The following is a 19,462-nucleotide window of genomic DNA, read 5'->3' on the forward strand; positions in this document are numbered from 1 at the left end:
GTTTAAGACTCCATTCTTGCCACCTTGAAGGATCTGGCTTGATCTTCGGTTGTCAGGCTCGTGCCCCAGGGCCTCTGCCTGCTGAACATTCTTGTTTTTGTTGTGTGAAATCTTAAAAATCTTTCTATTCATCTATCTATCTATCTATCTATCTATCTATCTATCTATCTATCTATCTATCCATCCATCCATCCATCCATCCATCCATCTATCTATCTATCTATCTATCTATCTATCTATCTATCTGGCAGGGTCTCACTATATAGCCCTAGCCCTAGCCGTCCTGGAACTCACTCTATAGACCAGGCTATCCTTGAACTCACAGAGATCTATCTACCTGCCTCTGTCTCTGAGATTTGCCTGCTTCTGCCTCCTGAGTGCTGGGATTAAAGCTGTGCCCAGCTTCAAAATCTTACATTCTTTTTAGCTTAGAGCCATGTGCAAGAGTTTATCGCTGCAATTGTCTGGAACAGACCTATACATTAATATTATGTTTTACACATTGTCATTTGGACATCTCTCTTTCTCTTTTTTTTTCGAGACAGGGTTTCTCTGTATAGCCTGGCTGTCCTGGAACTCACTCTGTAGACCAGGCTGGCCTCGAACTCAGAAATCCGCCTGCCTCTGCCTCCCGAGTGCTGGGATTAAAGACGCACGCCACCATGCCCGGCTGACATCTCTCTTGCATACAGGATTTGGTTTGGATTTTGGTTCTTAGAACACTTAGGAGAGAGCTGGGGCTTCTTTCGCTCCATCCTGGTTCCTAATCTGATACTGGCTTTTCTGCTCTGCCTACTTGTAGGAGGCATTTTCTCATGAAAATTGTTTTCTGTGTCTGAGTTCTGTTGTTTATATACTGCCTATCCCAAATCTCAATGAATCTTTTTCTTAATTAATTAATTTATTGTATATGAGTACACTGTAGCTGTCTTCAGACACACCAGAAGAGGGCGTCAGATCCCATTACAGATGGTTGTGAACCACCATGTGGTTGCTGGGATTTGAACTCAGGATTTCTGGAAGAGCAGACAGTACTATTAACCACCGAGCCGTCTCTCCAGCCCCCTCGCTGAGTCTTGTATGTTCCTATTGGGATATATGAGAAAAGTAGGAAAGACACAAATCACGGTACACAGCGTAACAACTTATTACAAAGTAAACATATGCAGCATCCAGATCTAGAGAAGGACATGAACTGAAGCTGTTAAGTCACCTGTAGGATGTTTCCCTACCGTTTATGAAACTCTGGGCTCTTAGTCCACAGCAGCTTATAAACCACATGTCAGTAGTCCTAGCACTTGAGAAGACGAAGCAAGGGGTCAGAAGGTTATCCTCAGCTATACAGTGCATTTGAGGCTAGCCTGGGCTACATGAGACTCTTGTCACAAAACAAAAAAACCCGCAACCCATCCCCCAGATTGCAGAAGCTTCTTTGATTCCCCGTTCCCCGCTCCCCACTCCCCACTCCCCACTCCACGCGAGCAGAACTTGGCTTTGTATTCCATACATTCATTTGCCTTTGGACATCTGCTCTGCCATCTCCTGTTTGTCTGCTGTCCTTCAGCCCCGTGTGAGAGATGCAGTAAGTGTGTTCTTTGTAGTGATGGTTGATTCATTCTCACGTAGTATGCACTTTCTGGTCCTGGGGAATTGGCTGCATAGCATTTTATAGATGGCTATACCATGGTGCATTAAGGTCCTCTGCTGACGTCTGTGAGGATTGTTTCTGCTGTGAGCGCATGCTTACACTTCTGTTGAGAAGAGAATGTAGCATTCCCGAGCCTGACATGCCGGGCATTGATCTTACCAAAGATGTTTGCCCTTTGTCCTCACAGCAGGAGTGTCTGTTCGGGATGCTCCCCACCCTTCCTGACACTTCTTACTTCTTTTTGTCCAGTGACAATTTCAGGGTGATACTTGGTTCTATGTCTCTAGGCTAAATTCATCCCCCCCCCTTCTTTGTAAGACTATGAGCTGTCTGAGGACAGAGATTCATTTATCCCAAAACCTGTATGAGGGCTAGCATACCTTGAATATGACACCTGTATCTACGGTGTATATGTGTTCAAAGATGGTGGAGGTCGGTAGTCAAATAAATAGTTTGCAAATGGTAGGATTTGTTTCATCCACAAAGATTTGTGTGCCTCCCATGTGCCTTGAGTTGGACTTGATTCTGATGAGAGAGGCAGTTCTTGCCATCAAGTGTCCTGAGCGCCATGGAGGAAGTGGGCAGGCTACTACTCTGTAGAGAATAATGCTACCTGCTTTTTGATAAAGTGGTTAGTGAGGCCCCTTGAGGACTGGGGGGAGCCCTGTTGGTGCTTATCCGGCATGTTCCAAGTCCTCCCTGGGATCCCCAGCTGCACACAAAGCTGGGCCCTGCAGGCCGTGTCTGTCATTCAGTGGTGTGTGGAAGCTGGAGAATGAAGATGAACTGCAGCTCCACAGCGAGTTCAGAGCTAGCCTAGGTTACGTGAGACCCTGCCTCATAAAGAAAACAAAGCAAAAAGCCCCGAATCAACAAGAAACCAACCCAAAGAAGAGAGAAAGAAGGCCTCTTTGAAAAAGTAATGTTCCAATTATTTTGAAAGATTAAAAAGCGTGAGGTGGCCGGGCGTGGTGGCACACGCCTTTAATCCCAGCACTTGGGAGGCAGAGGCAGGCGGATTTCTGAGTTCGAGGCCAGCCTAGTCTACGAAGTGAGTGCCAGGACAGCCAGGGCTACACAGAGAAACCCTGTCTTGAAAAACCAAAAAAAAAAAAAAAAAAAAAAAAAAAAAAAAAAAAAGTGTGAGGTGTTCCAAGGTCCTTTTTGAAGGAGGCATAGGCAGGAAGGGTGGTCCAGAAGGTAGTGTGTATGTGTGGGTGACCAGGGCAGTGGAAGGCGTGGTCCTGGCACGTCCCACATTTTCAGCAGTTGAGTGAAGTAGGGAGAAGGAGTCTGTTGACCACTGTGGAGCTGTGGGGCCGAGGAAAGATGCCTGGCCTGACACTGACTGGGGAGAAGCCCAACTCAGGCAGCACCAACCCCATCCTCTGAGGCAGTTTAAGTGCTTTGCGTCCTAGATGGGCCATTACACTGATGCATGTGATGTCATGGGAGGGGTCTGTGTTTAGTCTGTATTTCACAAAGCCTGCTTGGTACTTGAGAATTAAAGCATAAGTCTGACTAATCTCTTAATATCCTTGTTTGGAAAGAAATTCAAATAGTACTATTCCACAATGAGAAACTTATTTTCCCTTTATTAAGATGAAACAGGAAAATCATTGTTAATTTTATTTATTCCTTCTCTTTTTGGAATAAACCAGAATTGAAGGATTAGCCCTCCCTCCCATCTTTTATTTTTTTTCCCCCTTGAGACAGTTTCCTGTCTGAAACTTTCTATGTATCTAGACCAGGCTGGCCTCAAACTTCTGCCCCTCTGCATCCTGAGTGCTAGGATTAAAGACAAGTGCCACCATGCCCAGCTCCCACCCCCCATCCCCTTTAATTGTAAAGGCAATTAAAGTGTTACTGGGAATTTGGACCCTGAATTCCCAAGCTTACCCATAACTCTTTCTTCCATTTCTCTCCCTTCTCCCCGCTCTTTCTTTTGTGGTTCAGGGGATTAAACCCAAGGCCTTGCCCGCGTTAGGCAAAGTGCTCTACTGCCTTGCATTCCTAGTCTGCTACCCACAGTTCCACTGTGGCCAAAGAACCCTTCCATTCCTGTGTTACTTCTTAGATTTACCCACATGCATTCATGATTTTGTTTGTAATTTTACTTATGTTTTTAAAATTAAAAAATAAAAAGTTTGCGTTTTTTTTTTTTTTCATATTAACTGTTAGTATAAACTATGGATTTTGAGTGGACAATGATAGTCAAAGTAGGTTCATCCTCGGGGCTGGAATGCTGACAGGATGAGTGATTGTGTGGGGAAAGGAGTAGAATGTATGTGGGAACCCTGTGCTTGCTGCTCAGTTTGGCTATGAACCTAAAGCCATATTAGAAATAGCACCATAGCCAGGTGTGGTGGCCTAAGTCTCTAATCCCCGTGCTCACTCGGGAGGCAGGCAGAAGCGGGCAGAGCTCTGTGAGTTCAAGGCCAGGACAACACATTGAGACCCTGTCCCCAACAACAACATACTGTAATCTCAGCACTTGGGAAGCAGAGGCACAAAGAGGCCAGCCTCAGCTACATAGTGAGTTTGAGGCTAGCCAGTTTCACATGAGACCCTTTCTAAAAATAAAGAAGTAAAAAAAAGTTAAATAGAGTAAAAATAAAATCAGATTTTGAAAATTGAATGCAGGGTAGAATGGTTGCCTTACAAGTCAGTGCCCTGGGTTCAATTCTTGATTACCTGTTTTTGTGAGTGATCAGACCTTAATTTACTGTCTCTTAGTGGGTATTTCTGTTTTCACTGTTGGAGAGCTTACGTATAGAAACTGATTTTCCAAACTGTATTCTTGATTATAGCAATACTAACCAAGTAGAATTGTAAGGTGGGTAAGGAATCTGTAAGGCATTTAGTGCAGCCCTGACGCATGACCACAGTTGGCTGTGTAGTCCCACAGCAGTGTCAAAGGCAGTGTGACTGAAAGCAAGGTGGGTGTGACCTGGTGGTGGCTGCCACTTGGTTTATTCTTGAGTACCTGTTTGGGGAGATGCACTCTCTGTCTCTTTCCCATCCAGGCCTCACTCTAACGGAGGTGCAACACACTGTTAATGGCCGATGCGCCTTTAGGTGGCAGAAGCAGGATTTTTCTTTTTTCTTTTTTTTGGTTTTGTTTTATTTTTAAATTCATTTTAGTTTACTGTTATTGGTATTTTATCTTGATGTATGTGCATATGAGGGTGTCAGAACTTCTGGAACTGGAGTTACAGATGGTTGTCAGCTACCTTGGATGCTGGGAATTGAACCTGGGTCCTCTGGAAGATCAGCCAGTGCTCTTAACAGCTGAGCCATCTCTCCAGCCCCAAGATTGTTTGTTTGCTTTGTTTTGCTTTGTTTTTGAGACAAGGTTTGTTTCTCTGTGTAGTTCTGGCCGACCTGGAGTTCACTGTAGACAAGGCTGACCTGGAACTCAGAGAGACCTGACCGTTGGCAGAGTTCTCTTTCCTATTACGATCTTAGTCCTCTCATTTGACTCAGGTTCGGTCTGTATTTCTAGGGCTGAATCCTTTTATTTCTTCAAGAAGTAATTAATTTTCTGGTTTTATTTTGTTCTTTGGGTCAATCTCACACTATGCTCTGGGATGGTACTGAACTCACAGCAATCTTCCTTCCAGAGATTTTAGGTTCGAGCCACCAACACCTGAGCACCTGGCACATACCAGACACCGTTTTGGGCATCGGTCAAGGGTCCTTTGGATGATCCCTCATGGGAAGCTGGGCTAAGCAAGGCTGGGTAGAACCGGCCAGAGCAGCTCCAGTTGGGTTAGCCTCACTAAGCAGTTCTCAGTGTTGCCTACGTCTGCTTGCTCATCCTCCAGTGGCTCCAGAAGAATCAGTCTCGAGTGTGTGTGGGATCAGAACAGACTGTTGGAACGGACACAGCGCAGAGTAGGAAATACCATAACACAAGTAAGGTGAGTCTGTTCTCTGCTGTAGACTTCGGTAAGTGAAAGTGGTCCGTCAGCTTGGGGACTTAGCCAAGGTTAGAACGGATGGTAGGAGTCAAACTAACTGAATATGTGAACCTCCATCTCTCCTGAGGAGATAGCCTGAGGTTTTCCCACTGTAGACTCTTGTCAAGAAAATACTTTAGAGCCGGGCGTGGTGGCGCACGCCTTTAATCCCAGCACTCGGGAGGCAGAGGCAGGCGGATTTCTGAGTTCGAGGCCAGCCTGGTCTACAAAGTGAGCTCCAGGACAGCCAGAGCTATAAAGAGAAACCCTGTCTCGAAAAACCAAAAAAAAAAAAAAAAAAAAAAAGAAAATACTTTAGAGGGAAACAATTTTTTTAATGGATTTTGTACAAATTAAAAATAGTCATATGTGGGCTGGGCAGTGGTGGCGCACGCCTTTAATCCCAGCAGTTTGGAGGCAGAGCCAGGCAAATTTCTGAGTTTGAGGCCAGCCTGGTCTACAGAGTGAGTTCCAGGACAGCCAGGGCTACACAGAGAAACCCTGTCTCAAAAAACCAAATTAATTAATTAATTAATTAATTAAATAGGGGGGAAAAAGACATCTGTGGGCTGGAGAGATGACTCAGCAGGTACGAGCACTGACTGCTCTTCTGAAGGTCCTGAGTTCAATTCCCAGCAACCATCTGTAATGGGATCTGATGTCCCCTTCTGGTGTGTCTGACAGCTACAGTGTACTCATATACATAAAATAAATCTTATAAAAATATAGCCGTATGTCACCTTGTTGCCTTTCTTATGGGTGATAATGCACCTTTCTTTGCAGAGGACAGCTTTGTTAGGACTGGTTCTCTGGCATGTTTTTCCCCACTCCCTCTTTCCTCTTCCTCTTCCCCTTCTTCTCTTCCTTCCTCTCTCCCCGTCCTTTCCACTCTCACCCTTCTCCCCACCGCTTTGCCTTTCCTTACACTCCCCTTCCTCGCCGTCCTTGCCCTTTTATTTTTATTTTATATGTAGTGACCGTTTTGCCTGCGTGTATGTCTGTGCACCGTGTGCGAGCCTGGAGCCCTGTGAGGCCAGAGGAAGGCATCTGATCCCCTGGATCTAGAGTGAGAGACAGGTGTCAGCTGCTATGGGGGTGCTGGGAATTGAACCCAGGTCCTCTGACTGAGCAGCCAGTGCTGTTAGCCACTGAGCCGTCTCTCTCTTTTTCATGATGCCGCAAGTCTGTTCTTTCCTAATCATGGGATCACAGGCACACGGTTGTCGAGGTGGGTCTGTCTCACTCTGTAACACGGAGGATATCTGTTAGATAGCATTTAGATGTGTTTGCACACTTACGTGAGGCCTCTGAGTCGGACTCTGGGAAAGCACACTTGCCTACAGTGTGAAGCCCTGGGTTTGACTGAAGTAAAACAGAACCGAATGCTCAGAGCAAACAAACAACAAAGAAAGCCCCCAAATCATTACAAAGAAATCAAGAGCTCGGGCAGAAGAGAAGAAATCAAAGTGAAAAGAAACCTATGCAATAAATATGTCCTTAGAGCAAACAGATCAAAGCATTCTGTTTAGAAAATTTTCTGTAACCAATTTTGATTTCTTTCTCTTTGTTTAAGTAGCTTCTTACTACCCAAGATTTCCCGCAGCCTGTTGAAGAGAAGGTCGGTCCCTTCACGAAGATAATAGAAGCCATGGGATTCACTGGACCTTTGAAATACAGTAAATGGGTAAATTTTTTTTCCGTTTCCTTGGGTCTGTGTTCTTTCTGTGGCTCATAGATTTGTTTTAAAGTTTCTGGCCTATGAAATTCATATGATATTTTGAGAATTTCTTCAGGATACATCCCTCTATCATCTATCAGATTTATGTGGTAGATAAGACCAAGGTACTCCTTCAACCTGGTTCTTTGCTAGTCAGGACAGTGAGGTGGAAGTTTTCAGACGCTTGCTTGGTGGCAGGATAATAGCATCTAGATGAGTTTAAAGGGACAGATGGGCCAGCCGTCCTTCTGAGCTGTTTTCATTGTTGATTTTTAATAGGTCTTATGAAAAATTGATCTCATGATTTACTATAATACATATGATGGGGGGCTGGTGGGATGCCTCAGTGGTTAACAGCACTGGCTGCTTTTCCACAGGACTTGGGCTCAATTCCCAGCACCCACATGGCAGCTGACAACTGTCTCTAACTCCAGTTCCAGGGGTTATGGACACAGTCTCACAGACATACATGCTGGCAATGTACATAACATAAAAATAAAGAATTAAAACATATCGGGAAGGGAAATTTCTAGCTAGCTGGTCATCCCTAGTCAACCCTGGGCCTCTCACATTATCTGTTACACAGAAGGCACTGTGGAGAGGCTGCAGATGCTAAGTCTCAGCGATGTTCTTGACAATTCATAGATATTTTTCATAAATATTTATTTATTTTTAAAGATGGAGATAAAATAGAGAGTGTGAGGCCAGTTGGGCTACAAACCATTTCCCAGTCAACAGGGGCTACGTGAGGTCTTGTCTCAAAAACAGCACCAACAAGAACAAAATAAACTGCCGGCAAATAGGTTTGCGGCCGGCCCTCTTAGCTGAGGGACGGTGAGAGCGGCTTCTGACAGTGTCTCGGGACACCGGAGCCTCCCCTGTCAGGGCTTGAGTTTGCTTTCCTTCCTTCTTTTGGTCTAGAAGATCAAGATCGCGGCCCTCCGCATGTACACGAGCTGCGTGGAGAAGACTGACTTCGAGGAGTTCTTTCTGAGTAAGTGGCGCCGATTGTTCCAGAAGGCATGGCCCGCTGTTGATTTCTGGGGCTGTGGGACTGAAGTTTGGTTTTAAGCATTGTTTTTTTTTTTTTTTTTTTTTTTTTTTTTTGGTTTTTCGAGACAGGGTTTCTCTGTATTGCTCTGGCTGTCCTGGAACTCACTTTGTAGACCAGGCTAGCCTCGAACTCAGAAATCCGCCTGCCTCTGCCTCCCGAGTGCTGGGATTAAAGGCGTGCGCCACCACGCCCGGCTTAAGCATTGTTTTGTGTGTGTGTGTTAAATGTATTTATTTACTCATGCACGTATAAGCCAGAGGACTACGTTGGTGTTCTCCTCAGTAACACCTCCCTGTCTACCTCCTGAACAGACAGGGTCTTTCGTTGGCCTGGCGCTTTTCAGCTAAGCAGTGCTTGATGACTAGGGAGCTCCAGCAAGCCTTCTGTCCCTGCCTCCCCCATCACCAGGGTCCCAAGCATAGGCCACTCTGCCTGGGTTCTAGGGACCGGGCTGAGGTGGTCATGTTTGAATGGCTAGCACTGTCACCTCCCCAGCCCTTATTTTATCTATCTATTTAGGTATAGTCTCTTGTTGTGCAGCTAAGGGTGACCTTGAACTCCCGATCCTATTGTCTCTGCCTCCCAAGTGTTGGGCTTGCAGCCTTGTGCCTCTGCTCCCCCTTTTAGCATTTGATGAGGACTTTTTGTCTGTAGGTTTTCTTTTTGTTTCTAGTTCTGAATTGTTTTAGTTGATCCTGAATTAAATTTCATGGTTCTTCTTTCTATTTGAGGGCTATTGGCCCCAAAGGGTAATATAACTTTATAGCTTACATCCAGTTGATCCATCGCTTACCAGGGGATTTTACTGGTTTAGCTCACTGCTAACAGTTGATTATCTCAATATAGGATTAATTTGCTGCTGTAACCTGTAATTATTAGCACAGCTAACTAAAATAGGTATTTGTAAGAACATTGGAAAATGTCAGCCATCCCTGTGTCCACAGACTTTAGAGCTGTGGTTCTCAACCTTCCCAATGCTGTGACTTTAATACAGTTCCTCACGTTGTGGTGACCCCCAACCACAACATTATTTTTATTGCTACTTCTTATTTGTAATTTTGCTTCTGTTATGAATCATAATATAAATATCTGTGTTTTCCAATGGCCTTAGGTGACCCGGGTGAAAGGATTGGTCTACTCCAGAGGGGTCTGGACCCTACAGGTTAAGAAACACTGCTTTAGTCAGAAACCTATGTTCTGTGTTCTTACAACTGGTACTTTACTCTGTAACAAATGTCTGTCCGTAGTTAGCGAAGAACACTAGATGCAGTTTTGATTGCTTGATAACTATATTGGTTGTTTAAAAGCTCAAATATAAGCTATTTTGGTTACTTCACCATTTCAACAGATAAATACTAGGGACTTAAAATACTATAATGAGTTATAATTCTATATTTTTTTTACTGGTTTCCTAACTGTGCTAATAATTACAGTTTACAGCATCAAATTAATCATCTACTAATATAATCAACTGCTAGTAGTGATCTAAACCAGTAAAAAAAAAAATCTATTTTCTTGTTCATCAGGAAAGACAGTTTTTCTGCTTCTTTGTAAACAAGCAGTTTTTTTTTTATTGTTAATTAAAAACAGTCACAGTGTGTGTATGTGTGTGTATGTAGGAATATGTGTGCACACAAATGCACACATATACATGTATATCAGCATAAATGCCATGGGGCTCATGTAGAGGTCAGAGTTAGAGGACAACTTATAAAAGTTGTTTCTTGGGGGCTGGAGAGTTGGCTCAGCAGTTAAGAGCATTGACTGTTCTTCCAGAGGTCCTGAGTTCAAATCCCAGCCACCACATGGTGGCTCACAACCTTCCGTAATAAGATCTGATGCCCTTGTCTGGTCTTTTGGTGTGTCCGAAGACAGCTACAGTGTACTTACATATAATAATAAATAAATCTTTTTTTTTAAAAATAAAGGTGTTTCTCTCCACCATGTGGTTTCTGGGGAATCTTACACAGTTTGTCAGGCTTGGCAGCAAACACTTACCTCCTGAGCCATTTTGCTTTGCCATTTGACTCGAGGTTGCCTGAGTGAATGTGTGTTATCAACCTGGGCACAGCCATGGTAGGGCCCCATAGCCTCAGACCCATAAAAAAATGGCAAAGCTTCTCTGGATGAAGCTCAGGGATATCCAACTCTTCCTCCCATGTCTGGGTTCGAGAGCTGACGCTTTGGGTAGAAAATGTCCGCTATAGTGTTCGCCCTCCAGAAAGGTACAGCTTGATGATTGCAATACAGAGACTGTCTACTGAGATTAGCTCACCTTGTCTGCTTGGCCATCTGTGTACCTTCAACTCTGCCTCCTGGTTCAGCCGGGTCCATAACCCCATCTCTGTTCAAATCTCTGTAATAGACACTCAGCTTATGGTGCCATGGTTTCCCCATCGAAAGACCTTAGTCCACCTGAACCAGCGTTTCTGTCTGTGTCCATGTGTCCATCTGTTTGTCTTTTCTTCATTTCCTCACTACCCCTACTCAAGTCCCTTGAGCCATCCAAGGACACAGCAGCCAGACATGCCTGTAACCTCAGCATTGTGAGAGGGAGATGACACCTGGTGCATCTGGGAGCTTGCTGGTCGGCCAAATGGTGAGCTCTTCCTGTCTCAAAGGAATAAGGTAGAGCCATAAGAGAAGACACCTGATACTCTCCTCTAGACTCTGCATCACATGCATGGGTGCACTCAAAGATTCATATGCATGTACTACACATACATACTGTACCCACAGAAAAGAAAAAACAAAAGTTTACCATCAGATATTCAATACTTGATTTAATTAAATTATTCACATTTATTATAATTATTTTCAATGAATGCTTATTTTCATTCCCTGTAATTAAAGGTTCCTTATTTTTTAGTTTTACTTTATGTGTATGAATGTTTTGTCTGCATGTGTGTATGCCCTACATGCATGTGCTGGTGTTCCACAGAGGCCAGAAGAGAGCATTGGAAATCCCGGAACTATAGTTACAGGCATTTGTGAGCTGCCATGTGGGTGCTGGAAAACAAACCTGGGTCTTCTTCAAGAACAGCAAGCGCTCTTAGCCAATGACATATCTGTCTAGCTCCCTACTGAAGATTCTTGAGTTTGGATTAATATTATAGAATCAAATAAAAGACAGTTATTACATAGGTAGTTAGTACTCGTATTTCAGTCCATAGCTTGTGATGACCAACTGAAGAAAAGTTTCTGAAAGTTACAATTATCTACTAATAGCTCACACTTGCTTGCTTTCACGTTTGTCCCTTTAGCAGCTTCACAACCTTGTGGGATAGTGGGTGCTTTTGTATTATTGCTTATTTTTGTTTTGTGTTTAGAAGCAGTTGAGGCTTAAAGTGGCTCAGTGACTTGCCTAAGATTGCCTAGCCAAGGCCTTGCACCTGTGTTGTCTGGCTTAAACCTCAGGGATTTTCCTGCTGTGACATGCTGCCTGTGAATGAATGTAACCACAAACTAGAAATTGCAGTGTGGCTTAAAAATTTGGGTTTTGCTTTATTTTGACAAGAGCGCGCTCTGTGAGATGTTGTTAGTGCTGGACACTCTGTGTGTATGCACACCATGGCGTGCGCCTTGGTGAGTTTGGCCTGGCTTTGTCCTTCAGTGCAAGTGGCAGTGAGTTTTCTGCTGGTCACACTCTCCCTTCAGTTTTTCTAAGACTTCAGTAGGCATTTACCTATTAAACTCTATGGCTTAGCCTGGGCATGGTGGTACCTGGGAGGCAGGTCTCTGTGAGTTCAGGCCAGCTCGGACTGAATAGAGAGATCCCGCTTCCAAACAAAACAGTCACAAAACCCCGTAACATAAGCAGGCATTGTTGTGTTTCCTTGTAATTTTAGTACTCAGAAGAGAGAGGCTTGAGCATAGCCGTAAACTTAAGGTAAGCCCGATCAACGCGAGTTCCAGGCTAGCCAAGACTATAAACCAACCAACCTATGGCATGTTTATTTGCTGTGCTCTCACCCCACCCCCCACCCCCAATTTTTTTTTTTTTACCGAAGGAATTCCAAAGTGTGGCTCGTGAACAAAGAACAGATTTGGAAAGTAACATCTGGAGGCAAAAGATTTTTTTTTTTTTTTAATTTACAAAATAATGAGAATGACTTTCTTGTGGTTTGGATTCTAAGGAAGTTAGGGGGGGGGGTTGGAATAAAATAGGGAGATTTATATATTGCTTCCTAAGATGATACCTTTAAAGTAGCCACGCCCATTTAGGTCTTTGATGTAGAACTTGGTTCCAAGAGTCCTGAGGACAGAGAGCCTTGGGTATCTGGCAAGTGTCATTCTCCCTGGCTCAAGTGAGGCTGATGCCATTTCTTGAAGACTATGTGTGAGCAAGTTGGGTCATGGTATGCTGTGTCTGTCAGCTTCTTGGACAGTCCTCCCTAAGATACCAGAGACAGAGCGTGTAATGTTGAGATCTCGAGCGCTCGCTCGCTGCATCTGAGCGGTCGGATTCTTTGGCAGCTGTTGTTTATGGGACGGATGCTCTGGTGATGCCCTTGCCCGTCACATGCGCATGCCTGCTGCGTGATGCAGTTTGTTCCTGGTGTTTTGGAACAGAGGTGGTCAGTTATCGAAGCTCATGCTTAATTCTGAATTCTTGTCTGTGGCTCTTTTTGCCTCCAAGACACTGATCACCGTAGGGGGGAGGAGGCTCTAATGAAGAAAGTCTGAGCCAGCAGTTGAGGTTTCAGTCCACTTAGTGACACAATTTCAAGTAACCGATGAAGCTTTTCAAAGATAATTTGAACCGTATTATTTAATTCACTGTAAAAATGACAACAGTGGATATTGAGTCCCTATTTTAAATGGGACATTTTGTTAAGCCCCCTTTTTTTGAGATGGTCTATATAGCCCTGGCTGGCCTTGAACTTGATATGTAGAGTGGCATGGCTTCTACCTCAGATCTCCTCTCCTATGCCTCCTGAGTGCTAGAGCTGGGGCTAGAGGCTTGTGCTATGACCACTGGCTTTGCTAACTAAGCTGGATATAGGCCTTTTAACCCTTGTTTGTCATCACAGCTCTGAGCTAGGCCCTCTTGCTCTGCCTTATGGAGAAGGAAAGTGGGTCCAGAAACATCATCTAGATCTGCTTAAAAGTAACAGGATCCCCATGGAAAGAGTTACAGAGACAGTTTGGAGCTGAGACAAAAGGATGGACCATCTAGAGACTGCCATATCCAGGGATCCATCCCATAATCAGCCTCCAAACGCTGACACCATTGCATACACTAGCAAGATTGTGCTGATAGGACCCTGATATAGCTGTCTCTTGTGAGACTACACCGGGGCCTAGCAAACACATAAGTGGATGTTCACAGTCAGCTATTGGATGGAACACAGGGCCCCCAATGGAGGAGCTAGAGAAAGTACCCAAGGAGCTAAAGGGATCTGCAATCCTATAGGTGGAACAACAATATGAACTAACCAATACCCCGGAGCTCTTGACTCTAGCTGCATATGAATCAGAAAATGGCCTAGTCGGCCATCAGTGGAAAGAGAGGCTCATTGGACTTGCAAACTTTATATGCCCCAGTACAGGGGAACAAAAAGTGGGAGTGGGTGGGTAGGGGGATGGGGGGAGGGGATGGGGGACTTTTGGGATAGCATTGGAAATGTAAATGAGGAAAATACCTAGTTAAAAAAAAAAGTAACAGGGTCTAGATTTTGGCCTATTAAAAAGTGGTACACTTGGGAGGCAGAGGCAGGCAGATTTCTGAGTTCAAGGCCAGCCTGGTCTACAGAGTGAGTTCCAGGACAGCCAGGGTTACACAGAGAAACCCTGACTAGAAAAACCAAAAAAAAAAAAAAAAAAAAAAAAAAAAAAAAAAAAAGTGGTACTAGCACTCTCTGGTGACAATATGGAATTATTTAATCTTACTGCACTTTGTCCTTTTTTTTTTTTTTTTTTTTTTTGTCTATTGGAGCAGTAGTGTGATCATGGCAGTGTCTCAGGGTTTAGCCCTGAGGTTTGTAAACACACTTGGTTGAGCTAAGAATCGTATTTTTGTGTTGCTCATAGTCAACATCCATTCGTTGGTTTGATATTTTTGAGGTTTACTCTGTGGCTTTTTGTTCTGACCTGCATGGGCACAGGGGCTTACTCACGTGCCAGCTCTTCTCATCAGCCCTGAGCTGACCCCAGAAGGGAAAACTTTGACCCAGGGCCAGCTGCTGACCTGTCTGTCTGTCTGTATGACTGTGCTTTCCAACCCAAGAACTGACTCCCCATCTGAGGAAATTGGACAAGCTCCTGGAGGTGGCTGGGAAGCCGTGATGTAGAGGTAGCCATTGGACAGACTGCCCTGTACAAACAGCCAGATTTCACTCTCCAGCTTGAAAGACAGACTTCCAAGAAAACCTTTCTTTTTAATGTTTTGTTCTAACATCCAAAAATGACCCAACTTGAGATCCGGGCTTGAGAGTTTCTCGGGGCTATTCTTGTTCTAGGCGGAGGGTGGCTGGCCGGCACTCAGATGGCATGGGTTTTAGTAGCTGGATGGCTGGTCAGGCCAGCCTCCAGCTCCCTCCTGCTGGGCTCAGAGAGGAAATCCACTTGACAGCTGCTGGGCACCACCCGGTAAGCTCACCCGAGACTTTTGGTGTCCTTTTGTGACAGACCTGGATTCAAAACCCAGCCTTGCCTCTAGCTTAACGTGGTGGCTACCCATAGCTACTTGGCCTTCTGTTTCCTTACCTTAGAGTAGGTTTATGGTACTTCTTTCCTGCGTTGAGGTAAAGATTAAGAGAAATACTGTAAAGGATGATTAGCCTTGCACTGGGTGTGGAGTACGGCCGTTTCTCCACATTTTGGCATTAGAGAGCTTCTTGCGTAACAATCCACACACTGCAGATAGAGTCAGGGAAGTGTGAAGTTCATCTCAGGTACCTCACTTCGTGGGTTGTGTTTCCCTGAGCCGTTGTCTTGATTCCACTGTCAGCTTTCTCACTGGCCACGTACTCGGGGTGTTGGACAGATTTGTTGAAGTGTGGACCATGAAGCACGTATTACGCCTGGCCTGTTAGAAGCCCAGCCGCAGTGACCAGGACTCCCTAATTAATGCTGACTGTGGTCCTCCCTCCTAGGGTCCTGCCCTGGGTGTTCACTCCTAGTGACCCTGGTTAATCATCACCTCACTGAACACTGACTGGCAGAGGATACTTTGGGAGGTTTTTGGGGGAGGGCGGGGGGGGGGAGGGATAGGGAGGGGTGGGCATACAGCCTTTATGTAGCCCAGGCTGGCTTTGAATTTACAGCACTGCCCTGCCTCAGAGGATCACAGGATGTGTGCTGGAGTTCTAGGCCTGCACTATCATGCCCGGCCTTACTCCTCCTCCTCTTTGTGTGTCATCACTCCAAAAAACTGATCCTACCACAAGGGCTCAAGTGCCCACTAATTCCCTCTCATTCATCCATCCTTCCAGCTCCTTGTCAAGCTTTGTTCCTTGTCACGTAAGGAGGACCGAACGTCTAGTGGGGATCCCTTAGCTGACTGGAGGGCTTTCTCAGATGTGTGAGGATTGAGAGGCATGGATGTCTGAACTGAGACCTGGCTTGCAGGTTATAAACCAAGAGCTTAGTGTGTGTGATCCCTGAGGGCTGACATTTGGCCTTTGAAGTGGCTGCAGTCTGAGTCCCTGTTCAGCCCTTGTTCCTAAGAGTTCCACTTTTCTCTCTCCTGGCTATTTGGGTAAATCATTTGGCACATTCATGGCTATACCACATTGGATTGTCTTTACAAACTTGGAAACAGAGACAAGGCTTAACCTTTGCTGCAGGGCTCAAGTGATTACAGTAGCCGACACATAAGGGGAGCAGGAGAGGTGGTGTTTGCTTAGCATTTTAGACTTCAAGCCAGGAAAGGAAAAGGAGAGTAGCACAGAACTTCATGAGGTTGGAAGGAACATAAGAGATCATGTCTGCCCCATTGTATCAAATGAGAAACTCAGAGAGAAGTAGCAGTTTGCTCAAGGCTACAAGCCTACAGTCTGCCCAAGGTTGCTAGCCTACAGTCTGCCCAAGGCTGCAAGCCTACAGTCTGCCCAAGGCTGCAAGCCTACAGTCTGCCCAAGGTTGCTAGGCTACAGTCTGCTCAAGGCTGCTAGGCTACAGTCTGCCCAAGGTTGCTAGGCTACAGTCTGCCCAAGATTGCTAGGCTACAGTCTGTCCAAGTTTCAAAGCTGCAGCAAGGCTGGAGCTAGGAGGCTGGTTGTCTGCATCTGTTGCTCCAGCCTATGGTCTTACATTGTGTTTTTACTGATCTTTTCTACAAATACATAATCAGAAATACCATACTGCCATGTATTTTAGCTGAACGATTCCCACCAGTGGTTAAAACAAGTCAGTATGCCTTCTCTGCGCCTTCACCTACTTACACTTCCCTGTTATTTCCTAGGGTGTCAGATGCCCGATACATTCAACTCCTGGTTCCTCATAACCCTGCTTCACGTCTGGTAAGTGAGGTCATCAAAGGCGTGTATGTGTGTGTGTGCACACGTGTGTATGTGTGCGTGTATGTGTGCGTGTGTGTATGTGTGTGTGCGTGTGTGTGCATGTGTGCATGTGCGTGTGTGTGTGTGTGTGTGTGTGTGTGCTTTAAGATGCGGCTCTCCTCGGGTCTGATTATATAAATGGCACTTGTTCAAGCATGAAAACCTGTCCCTCTCATTTTCATAACTGGTGTCTGGAAGCACATTTTTATTAAAGGTCAAAGCATAAACCCAGAGAGAAACTAATATTTGTAATATTTTTTTTAAAAGAACACCTAACCCCATGAATAATGCTATCAGTATCTCTAAGAGACTCTCTGAGGCTGGATGGAAAAGTTCCGTCCCTCAGCTGTTTTAGGAAAGTTCACATTTACGTAAAAGTGGTTTGAATTGTGAGAATCCGTGGTCATTTTCATTGCTGATCATCAGAAACCTATAACAAATTATACCACTGACATTTACACCCGTGCCTCTGAGTGTGCATGCAGGTTAGAGGCAAGCCAGATTTGTTGCATGTGAAAATATTTAACACCTTAAACAGTATATTTTTTCTTTTGCTGTGAAGTAGCCAAAAAAAAAAATTCATTTTTCATCTACTGTTACACAGCATTAAAGGTCAAAGGGGGAATAGGAGTCACTGAGGTGGGGGGTGGGGGCACTGCCAGATCTTGGGAGAGTAAACTCTGGAGAACTGGTTACTATACTGACCACAGCGAGTGCTCCATGGAGCACGGGGGTGGCTGCCTGTCAAAGGGCCCTTGTTTGAGCCCGCCTTTAGCTGAACCTTGCACCACAGGCCTGGCTACTGTATAAAGATGTTTGGTCCTGATAGTCTCTGCAGTGCCCCTCTTTCCAAACTCACTGAGTTTGGCTAAGGAGCCCAAAGGGGCAGTTTATTTTATGGATTTTTTTTTTTTTTTATGAACCCTCTAAACCAGTAGTTTATAGAAGGGACACTGTGCCCTGGGCACTTTGCTGGGTACTAGGGCTGGCTCTCAAAAAGCCGGGCTCAGTGAGGGAGAGAGGCCAGGTATAAACTGTATTGCTAAGTTGGACAACGTATATAAGTGTGTTTCTAGCAGAGAAGAGTGCGCTCAGGCTGTTGGAGCCCTTCCCACCGCTGCTCGTCATCAGGCAGATACTGTGCTACTTGTCAGGAGGCTGAGAAGGCTCACTGTCTGCCTTTGGTGTCCATGGTGGGGGTTAAGCACAGGGTGCAGGGAGGGATACTGGATACATTGAGAAGAAAACTACTTTTTTTAAGTGTGAGGACTGGATGGTAGAATTACTCATTGGGAAGGTGGGAGGGTTTCGAGAAGGCTAAGCTGTCCCCAGAGGAGCTCAATGATAATATTCAGAGCCTGTATGAAAGACTCTTTATTGCCCATATAGCTAGAGGTATCCGAGTGGGAGAGGGAGTGGATGGCAAAATAAAATATATAATCCCTGTGACCACATCCCAAGGTTAATGCCTGACTAATAGCCGAGAGTACCTTGAAATTACTTAGATTTCTTTAAACTTTCCAAACTGTTCTGCTCAGCTCTTCTTGCTGAAGGTAACTCTTTTAGAGGAGTGGGGTGTCCCAGCACCAGCTAAGTAGAAGGGGGTGGGGGGCTTCTGGTTTTTGTCTTTCTCCAGCCCCGTCCTTGCTCTTACTATCTAGATAGGTTTGTTTTTTTTTTTAAAGTCTTTATTTACAGATGGTTGTGAGCCACCATGTGGTTGCTGGGAATTGAACTCAGGACCTCTAGAAGAGCAGTCAGTGCTCTTAACCACTGAGCCATCACTCCAGCCCCTAGATAGGTTTTTGGTAGATTTTTGGTAGAATGTCTTGGCCCTTTTTTATTGGACTCAGCAAATCCTTGTCAAGGACCTACTGTGTGTTTGGAACCGTGAGGTGCTGGAGAGAAGGCTGTGATATGGTTCACACGTTTAAGAAACTGGTGGGCCTTGAGCACGGTTGTCTGTGGTAGATGATAATGAAATGCCTGGCTCAAAGCCCACAGAAAAGCTGCGGAAGCACAAAGGTAGACGACTACTCAGTGGCAGGAGGGAGGTACCAGACCCACAGAACTCAGAGTATTTCAAGGCAGCCAATTGGCTGAAGTGTTTGGGGTAGGTTTGTGGAGGAATCTAGTCAAAGGATCACCAGGAAAGTGGTTTGGGCCCAGTTGTGTAGGGATCTTCTGAGAATTGGGGACTCCCACTCCTAAGGGGTAAAAACAGAAGAGGGGTGGATGTACCCAACAAGTCCATAGGAACGTTAGGTTCTTCTAGTCCGACTGAGAGTGCAGTCAAGAGAGACACTGCAGGAACACAATTGAATCACCTCTTGGAGTGGCAGCTGTGAGGGAGGAGGTGGGGAAACAAGGAGGGACAGAAACTTAAGACGCAATCATAAGGAAGGACAAATCCCTACCAAATCAAACCACACCAGACAGACGCTTAGTAAATGAAAGTATCTTGATGGGAGGCTTTCCAGAATGTTTGTCTGGGTCCAATAGGCGATTGTCACCCCTAGCTGCTGGGTCCTTATCAGCAGGCAAGATAGGAACGGGATGCTAGCAATCCTGTACATT

At 45.1% G+C, this 19,462-nt stretch overlaps 1 protein-coding gene across 3 annotated transcripts in view; it reads left to right on the forward strand.

Annotated features, from left to right (window-relative positions):
* The window catches only part of Uqcc1 (ubiquinol-cytochrome c reductase complex assembly factor 1), an 84,469-nt gene that overhangs the window by 11,472 nt on the left and 53,535 nt on the right, over positions 1-19,462 (forward strand). For 2 of the 3 annotated variants that reach the window (XM_021184191.2, XM_029473909.2), the window contains exons 3-6: positions 5,476-5,571; positions 7,187-7,294; positions 8,249-8,321; positions 16,789-16,846. In XM_021184191.2, coding sequence (XP_021039850.1) covers positions 5,476-5,571; positions 7,187-7,294; positions 8,249-8,321; positions 16,789-16,846 — 335 coding nt within the window. Of the gene's footprint in view, positions 1-5,475; positions 5,572-7,183; positions 7,295-8,248; positions 8,322-16,788; positions 16,847-19,462 lie in introns of those variants that run through there. The other variant, XM_029473908.2, reaches the window with a different exon arrangement.

This window comes from Mus caroli, unplaced genomic scaffold (genome assembly GCF_978045245.1).
Source record: "Mus caroli unplaced genomic scaffold, Mus_caroli_1 scaffold_2, whole genome shotgun sequence".
Lineage (NCBI taxonomy): Eukaryota > Metazoa > Chordata > Mammalia > Rodentia > Muridae > Mus > Mus caroli.